Here is a 25,795-nt window from a genome sequence, read left to right on the forward strand (position 1 = left end):
AAACTGGGTAAAGAGCAGCTCTTAGGAAGGAAATAGGTAAGACAGACCCTGTGTTTGACCCTTCTTTACCTCATGCAGGGTCGAGCTTTGGACTCTCCAGTTCCTCAGGGGGCTGTGGATCCTTGTTGCCCACTACCTGGCAGTTCTGTGGTCATCTGAGGCCATGAACCTCCCAGATGCCAGGCCTCCAGATAAACATGAAATGGTCATGGAGATGGTCCTGGGCTCTGTGGAGTAGGTGGAAAAAGCAAAGGAAAGTTGTGACCCTTCTGAAGGGGCAATGGTGGACATTGTGATTGGTGAAGGGAAGGTTTTGTGGGAAAAGAGGGAGTTATGCCATATATCTCAGCAGCATGGGTCCTCAGCCTATATGATGTGCCACCATTAATGTGGATTCTGTCTTGTCCGACCAAGCTTGATTTACGGGCTTTGTAATTTTTTTAAGCAGGATAAAGGCTGAGTTTTTTATTTCTGCAGTGTCCACCGTGCCATCACTTACCTGTATGCTTACACGAAACAGAATGATGGAAAATTTTCTCGGTTCTTTACATCTTCTGGGGTCCACTCCGAGATTAGACATTATGGCGTAATTACTCAGACGGGAATATAAAACAGAATAAAAAATAAAAGCTTTAATGTAATAATTAGATGCAAACAAAAGCTTTTATTATGAAACACAGGGGAGTATCCGCACCATATAGATGTAACATACAACAAACCACAGCAGATGGAACCCGGGTGACTCTAATGCACATGATAATGTACAGGGTATATATGGACAGGATCTTGTATAAGAAAACACTCGGCACTCCTGATCAAGATGAGTGTCAGCAACAAGTTAGGCAAACTAGAAGTGAAAACACGTTCCAATGGCCGCCATACTGTCGTGCAGCAATACAGATTGTGCAAACTGGTATTAGACATTCACATTTACATAAAGCACAAGATACAAAATAAACAGCAGAAAAAAGACCTAAGCATTTGGGATGTATTATTTAGGAAGTAAATAGAGGTACATTAATGAAAAGCATGAGTAACAGTCATCAGTCTGTTTGTGAAGGTCTCTAGAGTGGAGGCCTCTTGGACTGTGCAAGGCAGTGAGTTCCATGGTCAGGGCTGCAAAACTAAACGTTCAACCCATAAATGAATGACAGGAGATTCTTGGTACTGCTGGTAACAGTCCATCTGTAGAAGCAAGCAGGGCAGTAAGGAGGCAGAAGCTGTTTCTAGTACCTTGGACCATGTAATGTTGGGCTGGGAAGGTCAGTTAGCCAATTATGAAATAGATTTGTCATCTTACAGGCAGCCGGTGAAGGGAGTAGAGAATGGGTGTTATGAGGCAGGAACGGGCTGGTTAGGTAACAGCTTGGCTGCTGCATTATGTACTATCTGCAAGCTCTGTAATTCTTTTGCTGGGTGACCCAGGTAGATGGCATTGCAGTAGTCTATGAACTTCTGAGGGAATCAAGTGCTTGATTCTGGCTATGGTCCACAGATGGAAGAATTAGGATTAGTATGTGGCAGATACCTGATGTCTGTGTCAGCCACATACCAGGACAACACAAAGATTCAGCACATGTTTAGTATTTTGCGATTCTGAACACCAAAGCATAAATCCAGATGGTTGGTAAAGCTGTAGTCTTGTCCTTTGTTGGTGAGCTTCTATTATGTTTCACAAAGACCGAGTCACAGCCAACTGGCATCATCAACCCCAGGCGCTCAGCTAGACAACCATTTAGGATTGGTATTAGGTTCTCAGTACATGGTGCAAAAAGCAGGCAATCTGCATAGCAGTGGTAGACCAGGCCATGACGTCTGATTATATCACCCAGTGGTAGCATGTATATTTTATAAAGCATAAGAGATCGGATTCACCCTTGAGGAACATTGGACGGCAGTGATAATTATACTCCAGAAGATGTAAATGGTTCCGTACTTGGGTAATGTCTAATATGTTCAACAAGAGCAGATTTATTTCTCTCACAGCATGAAAATGGCTTCTCATCTGTGAAATCGCTGATGTTTAACAAGAACTGATTTCCGTGCAAAACATTTCCCACACTGAGAACAGGAAAATGGCTTCTCACCTGTGTGACTCCTCTGATGTCTAACAAGATGTGATGTCGATGAAAAACATTTCCCACACTCAGAACAGGAAAATGGCTTCTCACCTGTGTGACTCCTCTGATGTCTAACAAGATGTGATGTCGATGAAAAACATTTCCCACACTCAGAACAGGAAAATGGCATCTCACCTGTGTGACTTCTCTGATGTATAACAAAATATGATTTGTGTGCAAAACATTTCCCACACTCAGAACAGGAAAATGGCATCTCACCTGTGTGACTTCTCTGATGTATAACAAGATGTGATGTCGATAAAAAACATTTCCCACACTCAGAACAGGAAAATGGCTTCTCACCTGTGTGACTTCTCTGATGTATAACTAAATGTGATTTGTGTGCAAAACATTTCCCACACTCAGAACAGGAATACGGCTTCTCACCTGTGTGACTTCTCTCATGTCTAACAAGAGCTGATTTCTGTGTAAAACATATCCCACACTCAGAACAGGAATATGGCTTCTCACCTGTGTGACTTCTCTGATGTATAACAAGATGTGATGTCGATGAAAAACATTTCCCACACTCAGAACAGGAAAATGGCTTCTCACCTGTGTGACTCCTCTGATGTCTTCCAAGATGTGATGTCGATGAAAAACATTTCCCACACTCAGAACAGGAAAATGGCATCTCACCTGTGTGACTTCTCTGATGTATAACAAAATATGATTTGTGTGCAAAACATTTCCCACACTCAGAACAGGAAAATGGCATCTCACCTGTGTGACTTCTCTGATGTATAACAAAATATGATTTGTGTGCAAAACATTTCCCACACTCAGAACAGGAAAATGGCTTCTCACCTGTGTGACTTCTCTGATGTGGAACAAGATGTGATTTCAGTGCAAAACATTTCCCACACTCAGAACAGGAATACGGCTTCTCACCTGTGTGACTTCTCTGATGTATAACAAGAGCTGATTTCTGTGTAAAACATATCCCACACTCAGAACAGGAATATGGCTTCTCACCTGTGTGACTTCTCTCATGTCTAACAAGATATGATTTATATGTAAAACATTTCCCACACTCAGAACATGGAAATGGACTCTCACCTGCCTTAGCTGTCTGATTGGTAATACGCTTTGTGTTCTGTGTAAAACATTTGGCATATATAGAACAGGGAAACACTGTATCTACTGTCAGAGCTGTAACAGATGCACCAATATCAGAGTGATCAGGAGAACATTTCCCAGGATCAGGGGGATCAGCTGATAGAGCTGGATGTATAATTGGGGTAATGGGGTTAGCTCCTGGAGAATCCTGTCTACTGTCGTTATCGGTTATTTCAGAATCCAGGGATAACATTAGATGTCCTTCTGAGATGTTCCTGCTTGTGTGCCCATCTGCTGGAAATAAAATACATTAATATATAAAATGAATAGACAATACACAGGGTGTTACAGGACACAATATATAATTCTATAACTGACATGTTTTACCTGAAATCATTGCTTTTATGTTTATTAAAAAACAAAAAAAAGCTAGGATGCTTAGACTGGAGCTTGATCAACACTGAACGCTCATGTGGGATTACTAGAGGTGACATGGACGCTCATGTGGGAGTACTAGAGGTGACAAATGCAAAATCATGCACTTGGGTCTCAAAAATCCAAAGGCTAAATATAGTATTAATGGCACTATACTGGAAACTACTGAGGAGGAAAGGGATCTAGGAGTCACTATTTCAGGTGATATAAAGGCAGGTAAGCAATGTAACAAAGCAATGAGGAAGGCTAGTCAGATGCTTGGCTGCATTGGGAGAGGAATCAGCAGCAGAAATAAATAAGTAATAATGCCATTGTATAGGTCATTGCTACGGCCTCATCTAGAATACAGTGTTCAATTCTGGAGGCCATATCTTCAAAAGGATATTAATACATTAGAAACTGTACAAAGAAGGGCAACTAAAATGGTGCATGGCCTACATCACAAAACATACCCAGAAAGACTAAGAAATCTCAATATGTATAGTTTGGAGCAGAGAAGGGAAAGGGGGGACATGATAGAAACTTTCAAATATATCAAGGGTTTTAACAAAGTCCAGGAGGGAAACATTCTCCAAATGAAGAGAAGCAATAGGACACGAGGACATGCACTGAGACTGGAGGGGGGGAGGTTCAGGGGAAATTTGCGGAAAAATTATTTCACAGAAAGGTAGTACTCCTTTACCCACTGACTGGGCCATTTTCTCCTCAGCTTGTGCCTTTGCACATCTGATTACCTTCTTAGTCTCCTTCTGTCTAACAAGATATATCTTTGTCTTCATTATTTTGTGTCTGCTTATATTTCCTAAAAGCCATCTTTTTCGCAAACCACACTGGCTTCCTTTTCCTTGTGTTTTTCCTAACACTTTTGATACAAAGGTCTGTTGCCTTTAATATTGCACATTTTAATGTTTCCCACCTCTCCTGCACTGTTTCCAAGTTCGTCCACGCTGCCAAAGAATCACTTACAAATTTTCCCATCCCTACAAAATCAGCCTTCCTAAAATCCAACACCTTTGTTTTTGTATGGGACGAGTCATACTCTGTCTTTATGCTGAACCATACTGCTTGATGATCACTGGATCCCAGGTTTTCACCCACTTTTACGTCCGATATTCTGTCTCCATTTAAGTATTAAGTCTAATATTGCTTCTTTCCGAGTGGGTCCCTCACCAATTGGTGGAGGGATGCTCCCTGAAAGGAATATAAAATGTCCCTACTTCTAGTGGAACAAGCAACAGACACCTCCCAGTTTAAATCAGGAAGATTAAAGTCTCCCATGATTGTTACCTCTCCTTTTAATGCCATTTTAGTTATGTCCTGCAATAGGTTCTTGTCGAGTTCCTCTTCCTGACCTGGTGGCCTGTATATCACGCCAATACGAATAATCGACTTTTCCCCTGTTCCTATGGTCACCCAAAGGGCCTCCGTTTTTTCTTCAATACTTGTATTAATGTAGTATTTATGCTTTTTTTTTTACATACATTGCTACCCCTCCTCCGATTTTTCCAATTCTGTCCTTCCTAAATAAAGTATATCCCAGTATAGCTATGTCCCAGTCATGATTTTCATTGTACTATGACTCTGTAATTGCCCCAATGTCTAGATCATCCCTTGTCATTATTGCAATTAGTTCTGGGATTTTATTTCCTAAGCGCCTAGCATTTGCACACATAAGTTTTGTTTGTGCTTTTTCTTTTCCTAGCTATGTTCTTCTCTCTACCTATTTTTATTTGGTTTTGATCTGCATTATCTTCAGTTGCTGTGGATATGCTTCCTATTCCCTTTGCCTGCAGAAACAATACCTCTGTGTTATTCCTGTTTGGTTCACTGCCCCCCTTTGTTAGTTTAAATAGTTCTTGATGAAGCATCCAAACTGTTCAGTTAGTATTCTTGTTCCTCTTGAAGATGGGTGCAGGCCGTCACTTTTGTATAAGCTGCTATCTTGCCAGATGGTGTGACTTTGGCCTATAAATCCAAATCTCTCCTCATTGCACCATGTCCTCAGCCAAACATTGAATTTTCTGATGCGATGAGTTCTGTCTTCCCCTCGGTGTACTGTCAATACTTCTGAAAAAGATACAGTGGTTGCCACCTGCTTCAGAGCAGTCCCTAACTTCCTAAATTCATCTTTTACGGCAATGAGTTCAGCATTTGCCAGATTTATTTGTCCCTAGGTGGACAAGGACATCCACATCCCCAAGTTCAGAATTGGCCATACAGAACCTTCCGGCGTCGGTACCACGAAAAGGTTTGAATAGTAATCCCTGTTCCACCGATGAGGCGGTACTGGAACAATAACCTCGCACACTACCAATTTTCGGATAGCTTCCAGAAGAATAGCTCTGTCTGCTGGCAAAGCCGGTAAGCCTGATTTAAAGAAACGGTGAGGTGGGAGAGTTTGAAACGCCAGTCTGTACCCCCTGGACACTATATCCTATATCAAAGGGTCCAGGCCAGACGACACCCAGACATGGCTGAAATGTCAGAGTCTTGCTCCCACCTGACCTTCCTCCAGGCTGTGCAGTCCACTGTCATGCGGAGGACTTGAGGGTACCAGAAGCAGGCTTCTGGTCCTGGGAACCAGCAGGAGCAGGCTTTTTTCCTATAGCACAACCACCTCTGAAGAAGGTGTGAGAAGGCTTGTTCTTTCTAGGCCTCGCGGGACGAAAGGCCTGTGACGTGACTGGTGTAAAAGGCTTCTTCGTAGCCGGTGCAGCTGAGGGGAGAAAAGGAGACTTACCCACGGTAGCCGTGGCAATCCATGCATCCAGCGCCTCCCCAAATAAAGCCTGACCTGTGTAGGGTAGGCCCTCCACGCTTTTCCTGGATTCTGCGTCTGCAGACCATTGGCGCAGCCTAGGACACCTGCGAGCCGAGACAGACATGGAGGAGATCCCCGCAGCCGTGGAACCCAGGTCCTTCTTGGAATCTACCAGGAACGCTGCAGAATCCTGAATGTTACGCAAGAATAAATCAACGTCACCTTTATCCATTGTAGTCAAGTCCTCCTGCAGAGTGATTGAACACCTGGCTATAGCTTTAGAAATCCATGCACAGGCAATAGTAGGCCGCAGTATAGCCCCTGAAGCCGTATATATGGATTTGAGCGTAGCATCCACCTTGCGATCAGCCGGGTCCTTCAACGTGGTAGATCCCGGGACTGGTAAAACCACTTATTTTGACAGCCTGGAAACAGAGGCGTCCACTATAGGTGGAGACTCCCATTTCATTCTATGATCCTCTGGGAATGGAAAAGCAGCCAAGACCCTTCTTAGGGATCTGTAATTTTTTCACTGGATTTTCCCAGGCCTATTCAAATATAGCATTTAATTCCTTAGATGCTGGAAAGGTGAGAGGGACTTCTTACTGTCTGTGAAAAAGGCCTCCTCTACCTGCTCAGGAGGAGTGTCCGAAATAGGCAACACATCCCGTACGGCCTCAATCATCAACTGCGTCCCCCACGATACATCCCCGTCACCGTCTGCAGTGTCAGAATCGGGGTCCGTGTTATCCTGCGTAATCTTGGCAAGCGCACGTTTGTGAGAATGTACCGCAGGGGACCCTGTGGGAGCAGTATCAGACCATACTACCATAGAGGATTGCAGTACCTGAGTGACATGCTCAGATCTTGTAACCCTCTCAGAAATCTGAGGAATAGTTCCCCTAAGAGAGGCTAACCACTCCAGTTCTCTAGCTGGGATCTGCGCTACAACAGTGCAATCCTGATTACATGGGATGGGATCTTCCTGAGAAGATAAATCCTCTGCAGCATGAGACAGAGTCTCTAGACATGTTTGCTGTTACACACCAATCACCCAACATACACACAGGGGACTGGGCAGACAGAGTCCCCCCCCCCAAAAAAATGGCAGAGAGACGCAGAGATTGGAGCCCACCCACGCACAGCGCTATTACAGGTATAGGGAGACCCTAAACCAGCGCTGACTGTGTCCCTTAATAGGTGACACAGTCTTACACAGCCTCCCCTCCCTTCTACAACCCCCTGGTACCGTACAGATAGCTGGAGTTGCACTGGAGGGACTGAACTTCCACTTGGCCTGAGGTTTTGTGTGCTGGCTGAGATCCGCAGACCCCGACAGGCTGGAATGGTCAGTGTAGGATCAGGCGCTGGCTCGGGGCGCCCCTCACAGCGTCACACCTAGGTACCGCTGAGCGGTCCGGGAGCACAGTTAATACTGCGCTCCTACCCTGTAGCCGCCATCTTCACACCGACTCCCTGCTTGTTAGGGGGGGACGGTGACTCAGCGCCACACTTCAGCTCTGCAAGGGGGTGGCAGCATGCTGCTGGGGTGAGCGTTCCCCTGTGGCGGGGAGCAATCTACCCCCTCTAGAGCTCAGTGTCCAGTCAGCGGAGACAGTGGCTCAGACCCCGCAGGGCGGACACTGCTCTCCCCCTCAGTCCCTCGATGCAGGGAGACTGTTGCCAGCAGCCTCCCTGTAAAATAAAAACTCTAAGAAAAACTTTTACTAAGAAAGCTCTGTAGAGCTCCCCTAGCTGTGACCGGCTCCTTCGGGCACATTTTCTAAACTGAGTCTGGTAGGTGGGGCATAGAGGGAGGAGCCAGCCCACTCTATTAAACTCTTTAAGTGCCAATGGCTCCTGGTGGACCCGTCTATACCCCATGGTAGTAATATGGACCCCAGCATCCTCTAGGACGTAAGAGAAAAGACAATTTGTCCATCGAGTTCAACCTATTTGTTGTTTCCTGTGCAGTATTATTTTTGGACTAAATTTTGTCTGATGCTGATGTCAGCCGTTGTGTTTATTCCTTTTTTTTCTAATAACTATAGTGCGTGACTACGCACCATAATCCTGGATATCCTTATCCATTAGGAATTTATCCAACCCATTCTTAAAGGTGATGACTGAGTCTGCCATTATAACTCTCAGGCAGGGAATTCCAAACACGTATTGTCCTTACCGCGAAAAATACATTTCCCCGCTTTGTGCAGAATTTTCTCTCCTCTAACCTAAGCAAGTGTCCACGTGTCCTCTGTGCTGATCTTACCAAACACAGGTCCCGCGCAAGCTCCGTGTATTGTCCCCTTATATATTTGTAGATGTTGATCATGTCCCCTCTTAGTCTCCTCTTTTCCAGTATAAACATGCCTAGCCTAGCAAGCCTTTCCTCGTATTCCAGAGTCTCCATGCCCTTAATTAGTTTGGTCGCCCGCCTCTGAACCTTTTCTAGCTCCAGGATATCCTTTTTGTAGTACGGTGCCCACAACTGCACACAGTATTCAAGATGTGCCACAATAAAAGAAAAAATGGAAAGCGTAACTTATCCTGCGCTCGTCTTTGTTTCCATCGACAGTATTCAGATGCTCAGTGCAAATTATATTGGTGCATAAAAAAATGTAAAGAAATCGATATAGTGAATCATAATTTAATACATATAAAATTCATAAAATACACTTATAAAATCCATACACATATTCATAGCAGCAAAACTTTCATTAAATAGATTGCACAGAAATCGTCATGGGCAGAAAAGAGACTGGTGGATAATTACCAATGTGTATAGAACTGGCAGCATGAGCAGAGAGCAGCCATTGCTGTGTCTGGCAGCAGAGTTCCTGAATCACTGAACATCACACCTGAAAAAGACTCCGGTCTGGAGTAGAAACGCGTCGGTGGAACGCACAGGAGCCGTGGGACATTTTACTGGAGGACTTGCCATTCTGTTCCAGGGATTCCCGGGATCCTCCAAAACAAAAACCTGCATGCTGGTTTAGAACTGTTTTCACAGTTCTATACACATTGGTAATTATCCACCAGTCTTTTTTCTGCCCATGAGGATTTCTGTGCAATCTATTTAATTCAATTTTTGCTGCTATGAATATGTGTATGGATAAGTGTATTTTATGAATTTTATACTGTCGATGGAAACAAAGACGAGCGCAGGATAAGTTACGCTTTCCATTTTTTTCTTTTATTGTGGCACTTATGGATAAGGGAGAAGGATCCTTCAGGAAAGTGTGTCTCTTCCAGCAGCTAGATTGCACACAATTTTTTTCCCTCAAACTATTGTTACAGTATTCAAGATGTGTCCTCACTAGTGATTTATATAACGGGAGTATAATACTCTAGTCCCTAGCATCAATTCCCCGTTTTATGCATGCTAATATCTTATTAACCTTCTTTGCTGCACTCCTACTTTGGGTACTACTGCTTAGCTTGCTATCTATGAGGACACCCAAGTCCTTTTCCAGTACAGAATCCCCTAATTTTACCCCATTTAGTAGGTAGGTGTTATTTTTGGTCTTGCCCCCACAGTGCATTAACTTACACTTGTCTGTGTTGAAGCTCATTCTCGATTTGGCTGCCCATGCTTCTAGTTTAACCAAGTCGTTCTGAAGACTCAGCATCCCCCTCCGTTATTTATAACCTTACACAATTTGGTATCGTCTGCAAAAATTGACACTATGCTCCATAGACCTTCTGACAGGTCGTGAACAATAGTGGTCCTGGTACAGACCCTTGTGGCACACCACTTAGCACTTCAGTCCAATTTGAAAATGATCCATTAACCACAATGCACTGCTCTCTATTATCTAACAAATTACTGACCCAAGTGCATATTGTGCTCCCTAGCCCTATTCCTTGTAGCTTATAGCTAAGACGCATGTGTGGTACTGTGTCAAAAGCTTTGGCAAAGTCTAAAAAGATGACATCCACCACCATACCTTGATCAAGGATCGCACTTACTGTTTCATAAAAGCCAAGTAAGTTGGTTTGACATGATCTGTCCTTCACAAATCCATGTTGGTTCCATTTAATGACCTTATTGAACTTCTGAATACTATCCCTTAGAATACCTCCCAATACTTTCCCCATTATAGATGTAAGACTAACTGGTCTATAATTACCTGGTTCAGCTTTACTCCCCTTTTTGAATATTGGCACTACAGATGGGTCCACGTTTATCTTGACCTTTAATAGGATTACCTGAGACTGGCCAGTCGGACTTAATCCCCTGCTGTATTGTATTGCTGCTGAGAACAATATATGAAGGGTTTATGCTAATAAGTCATGTTGTGCCTAGGTGCAGAAAACTAGTCAATATAACAGTAGACCCATCTGTACTTCCGCTATACGCCAGTCTTTGGGAACCATACCTGATATAACTGAATCTTTAAAGATCAAAAATAGCGGCCTTGCAAGTTCAAAGTGAAGCTCCATAAGAACTCTTGGGTGAATTCCATCGGGACCCGGTGACTTATTAATCTTTACATTTATTAATCGGTCACAGACTACCTCCTCACATAAATAAGCACTTAGCAGTGGGACATTATCTTTGGTGACATTGTGTGTTAGTCCCTGCATTTGGTCTTCTCTTGTACATAAAGTTGAAAAAAAACTAATTTAGTTTGTCCGCTATGTCATTATCATTTTTGATTAAGACTCCCAATTTGTCTTTTAAAGGGTCTATAGCAGGAATTCCCAAACGCGGTCCTCAAGGCACACCAACAGTGCAGGTTTTAGTGATATCCAGGCTTCAGCACAGATGGTTACATCAAAATAACTGAGGTACTAATTAAGTCACCTGTGTTCAAGCCTGGATGTCACTAAAACCAGGACTGTTAAGGCACGTACACACTGGTCGATGTATCGGCCGTTGTCTTGAATGGCCGATATATCGCGGGACCGTCGGCCAGTGTGTACGGCCGATACGCCTGTGAACTCCGTCGTTCACAGACGTATCGCGTCGGCCGCGCAGCACAGCCGACAGCCAATATATCTACCGATATATTGACGCGTCGCTGTGTGTGTACGGGGCGGTTGGCCGACCGCCCGTACACATGCTGCGGCGGCCGGCGGTGATTGACAGCTGGACTGGGCGGGTGTGTGTACATGCCCGCCCAGTTCATGACGTCAGTCCCCGACAGATCGGGCAGTGTGTATGCTGAACACACTGCCCGATCCGTCCATAGACATATCTGCAGATCAACTGATCTGCAGATATATCTATTAGTGTGTACCCACCTTTAGTGTGCCTTGAGGACCGTGGTTGGGAAACACTGGTCTATACTCTCCTTTAATATCTTGCTGTTGATATACTTAAAAAAAAAAAATGGGATTTGCTTTGCTTTCCTTCGCTACTAGTTTTTCAGTTTCTACTTTAGCCTCTTATTTCTTTTTTGCTTATTTTGTTACAATCCTTGAGCCAGTATAGGACTGCTTATGAACGCTGATATTGAATGAGACCATATCGTGGTCGCTGTTTCCTATGGGATCCCCTACTATAATATACCAATTCCCCATTGTTTGTTAATACCAGGACTAAGATTGCATTGTACCAGTTGGTTCCTCGATTAATTGAATGAAGTAGATATCATTTAGTGTGTGTAAAAACATATTGCCCCTAGTAGTATCACATGAATGGATTTTCCAGTTTATCTCTGGATAGTTAAAGTCTCCCATCACTACTATGTCTCCTACTCCTGCTGCTCTTTCAATTTGCTTCAGCAACAATTCCTCATCAGACACATTAATACCAGGCGGCCTGTAGCATAACACCAATAACTTTTTTATTGCTTTACCCCCGCATGCAATTTCTACCCATAACGTCTCAATAGTATTTACAGTCCCCTCTTGAATATCTTCCCGTATATGAGGTTTTAATAACGGCTTTACATAAAGACATACCCCTCCACCCCGTTTATTTAAGCGGTCTCTACTGAACAGCGTATAACCCTCTAGACTGACTGTCCAATAATGAGATTCGTCCCACCAAAGTTTCAGTAATGCCTATAGTATCATACTGTTTGCTTGCTGCGAGGATTTCTAGCTCACCCTTTTTTCCTGTAAGGCTTCTAGCATTTACATACATACAATTAAGATCAGTATTTCCCCCTGTGCTAGGGGTATCATTCTCTTTATGCAGCAACGGTGACCCATAATCATTATTAGCTAGTGTTTTGGTAAAAACTTTAATACCCAAGTTAATACTCTTGCCGGCTGCTCTTTCCCTACCCCCTACTCCTCCCCCCTTTCATTCACTACCGCCATCCCCACTATTCTCACTGCATTGTCTTACTGACCTATAGTTTCCTTCTTTATTGTCTTACTGACCTATAGTTTCCTACAGTATTGTCTTACTGACCTATAGTTTCCTTCAGTATTGTCTTAGTGACCTATAGTTTCCTTCTGCATTGTCTTACTGATCTATAGTTTCCTTCTGTATTGTCTTACTGACCTATAGTTTCCTTCCATATTGTCTTACTGACCTATAGTTTACTACTGTATTGTCTTACTGACCTATAGTTTCTTCTGTATTGTTTTACTGACCTATAGTTTCTTCTGTATTGTTTTATTGACTTAGTTTCCTTCTGTAATGTCTTACTGACCTATAGTTTCTTACTGTATTGTCTAACTGATCTATTATTTCTTACTGTATTGTCTTACTGACCTATAGTTTCCTACTGTATTGTCTTACTGACCTATAGTTTCCTACTGTATTGTCTTGCTGACCTAGTTTCTACTGTATTGTTTTACTGACCTATCCTACTGTATTGTCTTACTGACCTAGTTTCTTAGTGTATTGTCTTACTGACCTATAGTTTCCTACTGTATTGTCTTACTGACCTATAGTTTCCTACTGTATTGACTTACTGACCTAGTTTCTTCTGTATTGTCTTACTGACCTATAGTTTCTTCTGTATTGTCTTAATGACCTATAGTTTGTCTTACTGACGTATAGTGGCTTACTGTAGTCTTTCTGACCTATAGTTTCCTTCTGTATTGTCTTGCTGACCTATAGTTTATTCTGTATTGTTTTACTGACCTATAGTTTCCTTCTCTATTGTCTTGCTGACCTATAGTTTCTTCTGTATTGTCTTACAGACCTATAGTTTCCTATATACATAGTTTTCCTGTCTATGTATAGTAGGTATGGAAGAGATACCTACCATACATAGACAGTATATATAAGCCTCAGCCTCTCCCTTCTGAAAATGATAATGAATAAGGTGTATGTGTGGATACCATGCACATGTAACTGATTCTATTTACAGGAAACAATAGGGAGAGCCCACGGCTGTCTGGCAGTGTTCTAGATGGTAAAGTATTACACATATGAATATATTTCTTCTAAATAAAATATTTTTCACCCTGATTGATATAATACTGATAGTAAGACAATTCAGTCAATAGTAATCTTTCTTTTAATTAAGTAGGATCAATTTATATGAATTTTTAGTGAATATTTCCTAAAGGTTATAAAGGTTATATTTTATTTGCAATTAAATTAACAAGAGTGCTCCCAAAAAAACGTCCGAACTTACAGTCTACGGACCCAAAGGTATCAAACTTGTCAAATTTCACGAACGTGTGGGCTGAGGACCCCGTCGCCGCTCTGCAAAGTTGAGTAATGGAATTGAATGGGAGCAGCATTTGGAAGGCATGCTGTTCCTTGTAGTGCCAATGGGAGATCCTGGGGGTGACTCCAGGGTAAGTTAGCTCTCTGTCTGGAAGTGTTTTAGTAATAGCCTTTATCATGAGGCCTACTGTGACAAATTACATGGCGCTATGTGGGCACTGCTATTATGTAGGTTAGGACTGCTGTATCAGAGAAGGCATGACGTGGCTCAGCAGCTAAACATGTGTTTGCAAACATTTGTGACTAATTCTCTGAATTTTATTAACAGATAGGTTCAGGTATGGTTACAGGGTAATTTTCAGTATGCGGAAGGGAATTTAGGGGAGGGGATTTGCACCCACTCCTCTTTGTCTGTTGAGTAGTGGAAACACGTCTGGCAGCCGCCCATGAGGCACCCACTGATCTGGTGGTATAAGCCCCCGTCTGAACCGTAACCTGTTTGCCACAGGAAATATAAGCTTGCCGAATGGCAAGTCGAATCCATCTAGACAAAGGCTGCTTAGATGCTGGCACCCCTTCTTTGGCCCATCATAAAGAACAAACAATGGTCCGACTTTCTGAAGGACGACGTAACTTGTACATATACCCTTAAAGCTCAGACAACATCCAAGGACACTTCCCCATCTGCGAGACCCTGAAAAGATGGGACCACAATTGGCTGGTTTACGTGAAACAAACCTTAGGAAGGAAACCTGCTCTTGTACGGAGTTCTGCCCTATCCTCATGAAACATTCAAAGGACTCTTACACGATAAGGCTCCCAACTCAGAAACCCGCCTGGCCGAAACCAAGGCAATCAATAATGTGACCTTCCAAAAGAGATATTTCAGGTCTGTTGGAGATCTCAAAAATTCCAACACCAAATTTAAGTCCCATGGCGTAGTGGTAGGACGAAAAGGGGGTTGTATCCTCAGAACCCCCTGTAAAAAGGTTTGAACCTCTGGCAAGAATGCTAACCGCTTGTTGAAATAGTATAGAGAGAAACGAAATTTGAACCTTCAGAGGGCCTAGCCTCAGTCCTACATCTAGACCGGCCTGAAGGAAAAGTAGAAGTCTGGATAAGTGGAAGATCGTTGAATTCCACCCACATTCTTGACATAAGTCCATGTACCTCTTCCAAATCCTGTAGTAGTGCATGGCTGTGACCGGCTTCCTAGCGGCAAACACTGTAGGAATGGCCGTTCTTGGTATCCTTCTGTTTCTTAAGATCCGGGTTTCAATAGCCACGCCGTTAAATGCAGCCTGTGCAGGTGTGGGTGTTGGAACAGTCCCTGAGATAGCAGGTCCTCCCTCTGAGCTAACCGCCAAGGATCTTCCACTAGTAACCCTCGCAGGTCTGAGTACCAACTCTTGCGGGGCTAATCTAGTGCGATTAGAAATGCCCACACTCGTTCTCGTTTCAACCGTTTCAGAACCCTGGGTATGAGTGGGAAAGGTGGAAAAATGTAAACCCTCCTGTAACACCAAGGAAGTGTTAATGCGTCCACTCCTTTTGCTGCTGGATCTTTTGTCCTGGACACATATCTAGGCAGCTGATGGTTTTGCCAAGACGCCCTTAGATCGACTTGAGATAGACCCCATCTCCTCACCACCATTTCGAAAATCCGTGGATGTAGGCACCACTCTCCCGGATGCATGTCCTGGCGGCTGAGATAATCTGCTTCACAGTTTTCTACACCTGGAATGAACACTGCCGAGAGGATGATGTTTCGCCTTTTTGCCCACAAAAAGATCTTTGTGGCTTCCTTTAACGCCATCCTGCTCTTTGTTCCTCCTTGATGGTTTATGTAAGCCGTCATCGTGACATTGTCCGACTGTATCTTTAAGTGTTGACCCATGACTAGGTCTGCGGCTAAGAGAAGCACATTGTAAACTGCTCTCAGTTCGAGAATGTCTATGGGTAGGCTGCTCTCCTGTAACGTCCATCCTTTATGTCCATGGATACCATGACCCCTTCATGTTCTAAACCCACAATAACTGGCTGGATTTATTCCATCTTGAATCTGCAAACCATTAGGAATTTGTTCCACTAGGACGGCACCGCAACCTCTTAGAGTGGCGTCCGTTGTCAGGATCCTCCAATCCCAAATGCCGAATCTCTTGCCTGCTGCGAGATTCTTGTGCAACGACATCCAAATCAAGTAGGTTCGTATGTGTGGTGGAAGCTGGATTCTTCGATGTAGAAGCCAGTGCGAACCTGCTCCCTGAGCAATGAGTTTCATCTGGAATGGTCAGGAATGAAGTCCGCCGTACCGGAGAGCTGCGAACGGCGCCACCCTCTTCTCGAGAAGTAGCACAGAGGTGTAGAGAACCCGTCTGTGTCCTTAGTACCTGAGCCACTAACCTCTGTGGGTCCTAGATCTAGTTCTCTGGTAGGAATACTCTTAATTGTATCGTGTCCAAGATGAAATCGAGGAAATTAATCTGTGGAGTTGGCATGTGGTTGGATTTCTGGAGGTTCACAATCCACCCATGTTGAATGAGAAATTGATGAGATGCCTGAGCATCCTTTATCAGCTGTTTCTGAGATGAGGCCTTGATCAGTAGATTGTCTAGATAAGGTATGATCGTGACCCCTGTCTCAATCCTGTCACCACTATTGCTTTGATCTTTATAAAGATTCTTGGAGCTGATGATAGACCGAATGGCAGGGCACTGATTCAGTAGTGATCCCACACCGGGGCAAATCTTAAGTAAGCTTGGTGAGGGGTCCAAATCGGGATATGAAGGTATTTTGCACTACCAAAAGTTTTGAATAAAATCCTGTTCCTCATTGAGGATATGGGACTGGCGACTTAACCCTTTGTATGCAGGAGTCTTTGAAGTTGCCTCCTGTAACGCTCCTGCTCACAACGGGCACCTAGGCCCTCGCGCTGCAAATAAATGGACTGTGTGGACGCTCTTGTAACTATCCTGTAACCCTGGGAAATATCTGGATGATCCAGACGTCTGGTGATGTTTTGGTCCAGGCGTCCCGAAAACCTTCCAACTCTGCGCGCCCCAAGGGGGACCCCAGGTGAGCAGGAAAACCATCATACCACGGGTTTGTCAGCAGGTCTGTCCTGCTTTTCTGGTGTCGACTGTGAATGACCTCTACCTCTGGTTCCACGAGTCTGTTGCTCCAAAACCTCTTCTGGCTCGGTACGACAGCGATCAAATGAATTTAAACACTGGTCCCGAGCAACCTCCTCTAACGTGTGACGTGGTGCTCGAGTAAGAAGTAGGTAGAAAGGTAGATGTCACTGCAGTTGCTTGCGAAATCCACTTGTCTAACTCATCAAACATCATCTAACCCCCAATTGGAATAGCCTCTACTCTCTATAAAAGGGGAGCGGCGGAGGAGCTGCGCTGCTAGCCTACCAGGTCTTAAGTTATAAGGCAGCAGCGTATGAGAAGCCGCTGCTGCTCGTTCCCCCGTCATCTTTTCCAGCCCTCCGCGCCCTCGTACTAGCGCCGATGGTGGGAGGAAGTGTGCGGGGGATATAGCCCGGGTCCCGGCGAGTGCAGGAGAAGCTGCGGCTGCAGCCATGAGAGATATGTCGTTTCAGCGGGCGGCGGCGCTCTTTTCAAACGCCCCGCTGTGTGTTTAAGAGGCGGCGGTATACGCTGCTGCTGACAGCCGCGCTGATTCTCCCTCAGCCCTCTGTCGGTAGAGGAAGGAGGGCGGGGGAGCTGACATGAAGCGGAGTGTATAGCCGGCCAGGGAGTGTTTCAGACCGATTGTTCTGTCACAGCGGCAGCGGAAGGAGGGGGCAGCGGGGAAGCTGCGCTGCTGAGTCCCAGGGCTAAGAGCCAGAAGGTAGCAGCGTTGTGTGCGGTCCGTGGGAGGAAGTCTGTCAAACTGCCTCCTGGATCCATGAAGAAGCTATGGTTACCGTATGTTTAACTGTAACTAGGGCCCCTTTACAACCAGTACTCACTGCTGACTCTGTGCTCCGGATTTTCTGAGGAGAGATGCAGATCCCCTTTAGTAGGGATCATTGTCTCTCTATTCTTAAGACTTTCGTCCCCCTTTACATTAGGTTAACTTAGTCTCAGTACTGAAATGGAGGAGGAGCTCCCTTCTTGTGCTTGTACCTCCTTGGCACAATTTTTCAAACTGAGGGATGTGAAGGGGGAGGAGCCGGCTGTGCAGACAATACTAATTTTTAGATTGTGCCACACCTCTGGTTGCAAGCTTCACACCCCTACTGTATAAGACTCCAGTGTCCCCTAGTGGATGAAAGAGAAAGGATGTTTACTTCTTTCTTTCCCGACCGCTTTTCTATGCAGAAGGGAAATATCTGCTGTTTATTGAGAGATGCTCCCTGTAAGGAATATAGAAATTTGCCACTTGTAGCTGAACTTGCAAAAGACCCCTCCCAATTTGCATCAGTTAAATTAAAGTCTCCCATGATTATGACTTCTCCCTTTAAAGCCATTTTAGTGATGTCCAACAATAGATTCCTATCCAAATCCTGCCCCTGGCCAGGTGGTCTACAGATCACCCCAATGCGAATAATGTCCTTCTCCACGGTTTCTGTGGTGACCCAAAGGGCCTCAGATTTTCTTCAATGTTTTGTATTAATTGAAGTAGCATTTATGCTTTTTTCCCACATACATTGCTACCCTTCCTCCTATACTGACCATTCTATCCTTCCTAAATAAATTGTATCCTGGTATAGCTATGGCCCAGTCATGATTCTCATTGCACCATGACTCTGTAATTGACACAATATCCAGGTTATCCTTGGTCATTATCACAATTAGCTCTGGAATTTTGTCTCCTAAGCTTCTAGCATTTACACACATAGCTATAAGAATTATGTCTGTGCATCTGTTATTAGTAGCCATGTCCAGACAGTACAAAATAAATGACAAGTTTAAAGTTGAAATTACCTGTTTGGTGATGTTGCTCTGTATTTGGTATTTGTTTTTTTAACTAATCAGGAATCACACTCTGTCCTTTACACCACGACTACACCTCGCTAAATGTAAAGATATAGTAAACCTGACCACAAATGGCCAAATAGGTCTACTATATACAAGGAGTTATTTAATACGTGCATCATCTAACAAAATGAAGGTTATTTAAGGTTGCTAAACTGAGAAATTTAGATCCCATACAAATTAGACGCTACACAAAAAACACAATACTACTTATATATGATCCCTAAAAATAAACTTCTGCTTGTTACTTTTAATAACACTATAGTGATGTGTGTAATAACTCTCTTCATCTGATGTTTGTCATGGATAGCCTTGTGTTAAAAACACCCAACTGAGAACAGGGCTGATGGCGGAGGAGGGCGTAGAATAAAAGATTGCTGTAGTGACTGAGCAATGAGAATATGCGACTTCTGTAATAAGTGTTTATTACTCACCTGTGCTGATATCTGTAGGGATCACCTCCTCCTTACACTGCTGATCACCCCTCACATACGTCTCTTCTTCTCCCTCTGTATATTCTGCCTTCATATCAGTCACATATGTCTCTTCTTCTCCCGCTATGTCTTCTGCCTTTATATCAATCACATACATCTCTTCTTCTCCCTCTATATCTTCTGCCTTCATATCAGTCACATACATCTCTTCTTCTCCCTCTGTATCTTCTACCTTCATATCAATCACATACGTCTCTTCTTCTCCCTCTAGATCTTCTGCCTTTATATCAGTCACATACGTCTCTTCTTCTCCATCTATATATTCTGCCTTTATATCAGTCACATACGTCTCTTCTTCTCCATCTACATCTTCTGCCTTTATATCAGTCACATACGTCTCCTCTTCTTCCTTTATATCTTCAGCCTTTATATCAGTCACATACGTCTCTTCTTCTCTCCTTATAGCTTCTGCCTTTATACGAGAAAGATGTTCTACCTAAATAACCCAAAAAATACAATGGCATTTGCATATTGTTTGATTAAATTGAGGTGAAACAGTATAATATTAATGTACTATACGCACACAGCTTCTCTGAACATCATATAGTGACAGTCACTTTGGTGTATTGGATGAGACCCTAAATCCCACCTACCTGATCCTCCTGTGGGGTCCTGTGATTCTCCTCTGTACAATCCTGGGAATACAGAGGACGGGGACATCTCTCTGGGGTATCTCTGTTACTGGGCCCATCTGTAGGAGACACACAGTGACTGAGAACAGTGTATATATGTGATTATCAGATGATGTGTGTATATAGGGGCCCCCATACCTGCTCTCCCCTGTACAATACATGACAGTGTCCTCTTACCAAGTGATGTGAGGGGGTGGTGATTCTCCATCATCACGTCCTTGTACAGACCCCTGTGCTCTTCTATATACTCCCCCTCCTGCATGGAGACATAGACAGTGACATCCTGACACCTTATAGACACCTGACACACAGTGATACAGTCATCACCCAGACACGTCCCCTGGTGTTACTGTATAATGTCCCATTCCCAGCAGTCACCTCTCCAGTCATCACCTAGACACGTCCCCTGGTGTTACTGTATAATGTCCCATTCCCAGCAGTCACATCTCCAGTCATCACCCATACACATCCCCTGGTGTTACTGTATAATGTCCCATTCCCAGCAGTCACTTCTCCAGTCATCACCCAGACACGTCCCCTGGTGTTACTGTATAATGTCCCATTCCCAGCAGTCATCTCTCCAGTCATCACCCAGACACATCCCCCGGTGTTACTGTACTCCCAAGTCTCCTCAGACCCCAGTCATGTCCCTGTATTATTACTATAGATATAAGTGATGTCACTGTGACACTCCCGATCCCCTCATCTCCCCAGTCATGTCCCTGTATTATTACTATAGATATAAGTGACGTTATTGTGACACTTCCAGATCCCCTCACCTCCCCAGTCATGTCCCTGTATTATTACTGTAGTACCCTAGTGATTTAAATGCCTTGGGACACTATGAGGGGCAAATCAATTAATGAATGTGTAGATCTATAAGGTAATAGAGATGCTGCCAACTGATGTATACCATATATGTGATAATAACTTGGATCTTTCTAGTGATCCAATAATGTATAGTGTGTTTACGCATGTTATTATTCTGTGCCTGCTGAAGGTGAGGGGACTCTGGTTAGCGCGCAGTGTGCGGGGGAGATCAAGGAGAAGCTTCCAGAGGTCCCGTGTGCTGAGAGAGGTGGCTGGGCGCGTGTAGCGGTGGTTTTGTTGGTGGGCTGACTAAGGGGAGAGAAAAAGGCTGGCGGCTGAGACGAGGGAGCTTACAGGAAGACGGTTCCCTGCGAGTGAGAGAGCCCCTGTGGGGGAAAGGAATTGGATGTCTCCCGCTGCGGGTGAGAAGCGCTGTGTTAATTTCCCCTGGTGGACGCCGAGCAGGGACGTCCCGGTGGCTGGATGTCACGGAGAGTGCTGGGAGGTAGAGCACTGGCGGGGCAGGCTAGTACATGGGAGGAGACCGCAGTGCAGGCAGCAGCTACCAGGAGTCCAGCAGTAGCAGACAGTTTACCCCCGAGGCAGAGCTGAGTCCCTCATCCCATCCAACCCACAGGAAGAGCCCGGTTGCTGGAGGAGGCGGAGTCGGAGGGAGGTCCAGACCGGGCACACTATCATTGTAAGTGCAGGATGCCCCCATATAAATCCTGCTAATCTGCATACTCCCCTATCATCCTTTAACTATTAAAGTACCAGCCCCCAGCACAGTAGCACAGGGACCAGCAGCATCGGTGGATCTGAGGAGTATAAATATCACCTCTAGAGACTTCATATCCATTAGATAATGACCAGCAGGGTAGCAGTCATAGAGTGCGGTGGTGTATAATGATGAAAGCAGCTCGGAGAGGGCGCAGGGTCACCTAAACTTGGAAATGGTACACTGGGGAGACTAAGCACCCCTCACCTATCAGAGACAGGTCCCAATAACCAGGACTTCTGTATGTTCTGGAGCCACCCCCATGGATCTACAGTGGGGCTATACTTATACTGGGACAGGTAACACAGATCATCACCCCACTATATGTAAAGAGTAGACCACGGGTGTCAGGGATTCCAGGGTGGAGAGCTCCACGTACTACCTTCCTGTTTCAGGTTGTCTAGGAGCGCTACAATTAGATCTTCCATGGAAACCATGCTATTCATTGCCGTGAAGTAGGCATTGCTCAACAATTGTGAGGACAATTGCTCCAAGTGGATACCCATATAACCAAGAGTACTTCTTATACACAGACATGAAAGGGCCGCAACCGTGCACGATTATAGTAAGAGAACCCGGGTGGTTTTTCAAACGCAGCCCCACAACTTTCTTATGGAATCACATTTTCTATATTACATGCATTACCTTATGTATAGGTGGGGTATATTATTATGTATAGGTGGGGTATATTATTATGTATAGGTGGGGTATGTTATTATGTATAGGTGGGGTATATTATTAGAACGGTTCATGGTTTGAGTATTATATGATAGAACTGTATAAAGTGGCCTATAACTTCTTGCATATTAAAACTAGTATACTTACGGGTGGAACTGTCTCCGTATCTGTGGAAGAGCCTGAAATCACAAAGGAAAGGTAAGATAGGTAAATGTGCATAGTCCTATCTGGTTACATCACATACTAATGTTATAGGCGACCACTACAGGGGTAGTTTATTTCCTAAGCAATTAGAGTATTGGGCTCTGAATAGCTTGGGTGGAGGCACATTGCACTTATACACTGTACCCCCAGGTAAAAGAGGGGTTACATTACTATAGATATGTGATGTCACTGTGACACTCCCAGATCCCCTCACCTCACCAGTCATGTCCCTGTATTATTACTATAGATATAAGTGATGTCACTGTGACACTCCCAGTTCCCCTCACCTCCCCAGTCATGTCCCTGTACACTCCCAGGTGTGTGATATACATTTGCTTCATACTAAGCAATATTTTCAATACCCAAAATTACATATAATAAAATTAATAATAATAACAACGACACTAAAGGCTGCACCCCAGTATAAAAATAATAACAGATGTCTTTAAAAGCAGGACACATCAGGCCATTCCTCCTGTATTGTAGGACATCACCAACACTCCCAATGTATAATAATAATACCTGGACACCACAAGCCGCTGTCCCTGTACAATAACCGTACACAAAAACCTGCTCCCCCTGCAGTAGCGGATCTTGCCACGGGCAAGCAGTACTTTTGCCCGGGGCGCCGCCTTCCGGAGGGCGCCGCACCAGGGCAAGATCCGCTGCTGGTGTGTGCCCCTTGCTGCCCGCTGCCCCCGGCCGCTGCGAAGGTAAACTAGACGCGTACGCGTCTAGTCTCCCTTCCTGGAGAGGTCCTTTACTGTGCGGTGCGCGATGACGTCATCGCGCACCGCACAGCAAAGGTCCTCTCCACGAAGGGAACTAGACGCTATGCGTCTAGTTCCCTTCGTGGAGAGGACCTTTGCTGTGCGGTGCGCGATGACGTCATTGCGCACCGCACATCAATTCAGCTGTACAGGGGGCGTAAATGACCACGCCCCCTGTACAAAGCCACGCCCCTAAAGCCGCCCGGGGCGCCACAAGCCCCGGAGTCGGCCCTGTCCCCCTGTATAACACTAATAGCAACAGGACACCACAGGCCGCTCCCTCTGTATAATAATAACAACAACAGGACACCACATGCCGCTCCCCCTGTATAAAAATAATAACAACAGGACACCACAGGCTGCTCCCTCTGTATAATAATAATAATAATAATAATAACAGGACACCATAGGCTGCTCCCTCTGTATAATAATAACAACAGGAAACCACAGGCTGCTCCCTCTGTATAATAATAACAACAGGAAACCACAGGCCGCTCCCTCTGTATAATAATAACAGGACACCACAGGCTGCTCCCACTGTATAGTAATAATAACAGGACACCAAAGGCTGCTCACACTGTATAATAATAATAACAGAACACCACAGGCTGCTCCCCCTGTATAGTTAGACGCCATTACCTGATCTCCACGGACACTAGGAGGCTGCAACAGTCGACGAAAACTCACTTCCTGTATGTGGAACGCACAATACGGAAGTAAGGTGGACCGCACAGACAGGAAGTAGGGTATGATTGCTACAGGCCGCTTACTGGTTGCTGGCCCCTCCCCTCCTTCACCCCGCCTACAGCCCCGCCCTCTGTAACGATTTTACTGTACATGTCCTCAGTGCAGGAGGCCGGCGGCCATTTTCTTGTAGACCAGTCCGGCAGCAGCAATAGGTTCCCTGGCCGTGTAGGGACGTCAGGAGCGGCGTCCATTTTCCCCTGGTCTGAGCTCCGCCTTCCTTCTATCATTCCCACAAGGCAGCAGGAGCAGAGAGCAGCCATTGCTGTGTCTGGCAGCAGGTAATGATATTATTATTATTATTCTATAGGCTGAGCAGCTCTGGTGTCAGGTTCTGTACTACAGGGGGAGCAGCCTCTGGTGCCTTGTTATAGTGCAGCTGGAGCAGCCTCTGGTGCTGCATTATCCCTGTACAGGTGGCTGACACTCTAGTGTCCTATTACTGTAATACAGGTGGCGCAGACCCCGCCGTTACCGTAATACAGGCGGCGCAGACCCCGCCATTACCGTAATACAGGTGGTGCAGACCCCGCCGTTACCATAATACATGTGGTGCAGACCCCGCCGTTACCGTAATACAGGTGGCGCAGACCCCGCCGTTACCATAATACATGTGGTGCAGACCCCGCCATTACCGTAATACAGGTGGCGCAGACCCCGCCGTTACCGTAATACATGTGGTGCAGACCCCGCCATTACCGTAATACAGGTGGCGCAGACCCCGCCGTTACCGTAATACAGGTGGCGCAGACCCCGCCGTTACCGTGGCGCAGACTCCGCCGTTACCGTAATACCGGTGGCGCAGAGCCCACCGTTACCGTAATACAGGTGGCGCAGAGCCCGCCGTTACCGTAATACAGGTGGCGCAGACCCCGCCGTTACCGTAATACAGGTGGCGCAGACCCCGCCGTTACCGTAATACAGGTGGCGCAGACCCCGCCGTTACTGTAATACAGGTGGCGCAGACCCCGCCGTTACCGTAATACAGGTGGCGCAGACTCCGCCGTTACCGTAATACCGGTGGCGCAGAGCCCACCGTTACCGTAATACAGGTGGCGCAGAGCCCGCCGTTACCGTAATACAGGTGGCGCAGACCCCGCCGTTACCGTAATACAGGTGGCGCAGACCCCGCCGTTACCGTAATACAGGTGGCGCAGACCTCGCCGTTACCGTAATACCGGTGGAGCATACCCCACCCTTACCGTAATACAGGTGGCGCAGACCCCGCCGTTACCGTAATACAGGTGGCGCAGACTCCGCCGTTACCGTAATACAGGTGGCGCAGACCCCGCCCTTACCGTAATACAGGTGGCGCAGACCCCGCCGTTACCGTAATACAGGTGGCGCAGACCCCGCCGTTACCGTAATACAGGTGGCGCAGACCCCGCCGTTACCGTTATTCTATACATATAATGGCATTGTACTATACAGGGGAGCGCTATGTGTTGTCCTACTCTACAGCGGGAGCGAACTGTGTTGTCCTTCTATACATAGAGAGGTGCCTGTGGTGTCGTGTTAGTATTATTATATAGGGTGAGCGGCATGTAATGTCTTTCTATACAGAAGGAGCGGCCTGCGTTGTCATAATATACAGGGGTAGCATCCTGTGTTGTCATAGTATACAGGGGGAGCGGCCTATGTTGTCATAGTATACAGGGAGAGCGACCTGTGCTATCATAGTATACAGGAGGAGCGGCCTATGTTGTCATAATATACAGGGGTAGCATCCTGTGCTGTCAT

The 25,795-nt window shown here is 45.4% G+C and overlaps 2 protein-coding genes across 2 annotated transcripts in view; one reads left to right on the forward strand and one right to left on the reverse strand.

Moving 5' to 3' along the window:
- The window catches only part of LOC134983223 (zinc finger protein 260-like), an 82,883-nt gene that overhangs the window by 34,691 nt on the left and 22,397 nt on the right, over window positions 1–25,795 (forward strand). The window lies entirely within an intron of this gene.
- LOC134983219 (oocyte zinc finger protein XlCOF22-like) lies at window positions 604–23,929 on the reverse strand. The gene is made up of 6 exons (XM_063948957.1): window positions 23,888–23,929; window positions 22,485–22,516; window positions 20,249–20,327; window positions 20,029–20,130; window positions 19,380–19,871; window positions 604–3,470 (listed from the first exon to the last, which is right to left on the reverse strand). Exons 3-6 carry the CDS (start codon window positions 20,280–20,282, stop codon window positions 2,002–2,004), a joined length of 2,097 nt encoding a protein of 698 aa, XP_063805027.1. The 5' UTR covers window positions 20,283–20,327; window positions 22,485–22,516; window positions 23,888–23,929; the 3' UTR covers window positions 604–2,001.

Source organism: Pseudophryne corroboree, assembly GCF_028390025.1.
Source record: "Pseudophryne corroboree isolate aPseCor3 chromosome 3 unlocalized genomic scaffold, aPseCor3.hap2 SUPER_3_unloc_10, whole genome shotgun sequence".
NCBI lineage: Eukaryota > Metazoa > Chordata > Amphibia > Anura > Myobatrachidae > Pseudophryne > Pseudophryne corroboree.

Bases quoted from the DNA above. Each gene is read 5' to 3' on its own strand.
- LOC134983219 (XM_063948957.1), bottom strand. From the start codon at position 20,282: ATGATGGAGAATCACCACCCCCTCACATCACTTG. The intron at 20,131-20,248 runs GTAAGAGGACAC...TGTCTCCTACAG, and splicing joins CCACCCCCTCACATCACTTG to ATGGGCCCAGTAACAGAGAT. The intron at 19,872-20,028 runs GTGGGATTTAGG...TTATTTAGGTAG, and splicing joins CCCACAGGAGGATCAGGTAG to AACATCTTTCTCGTATAAAG.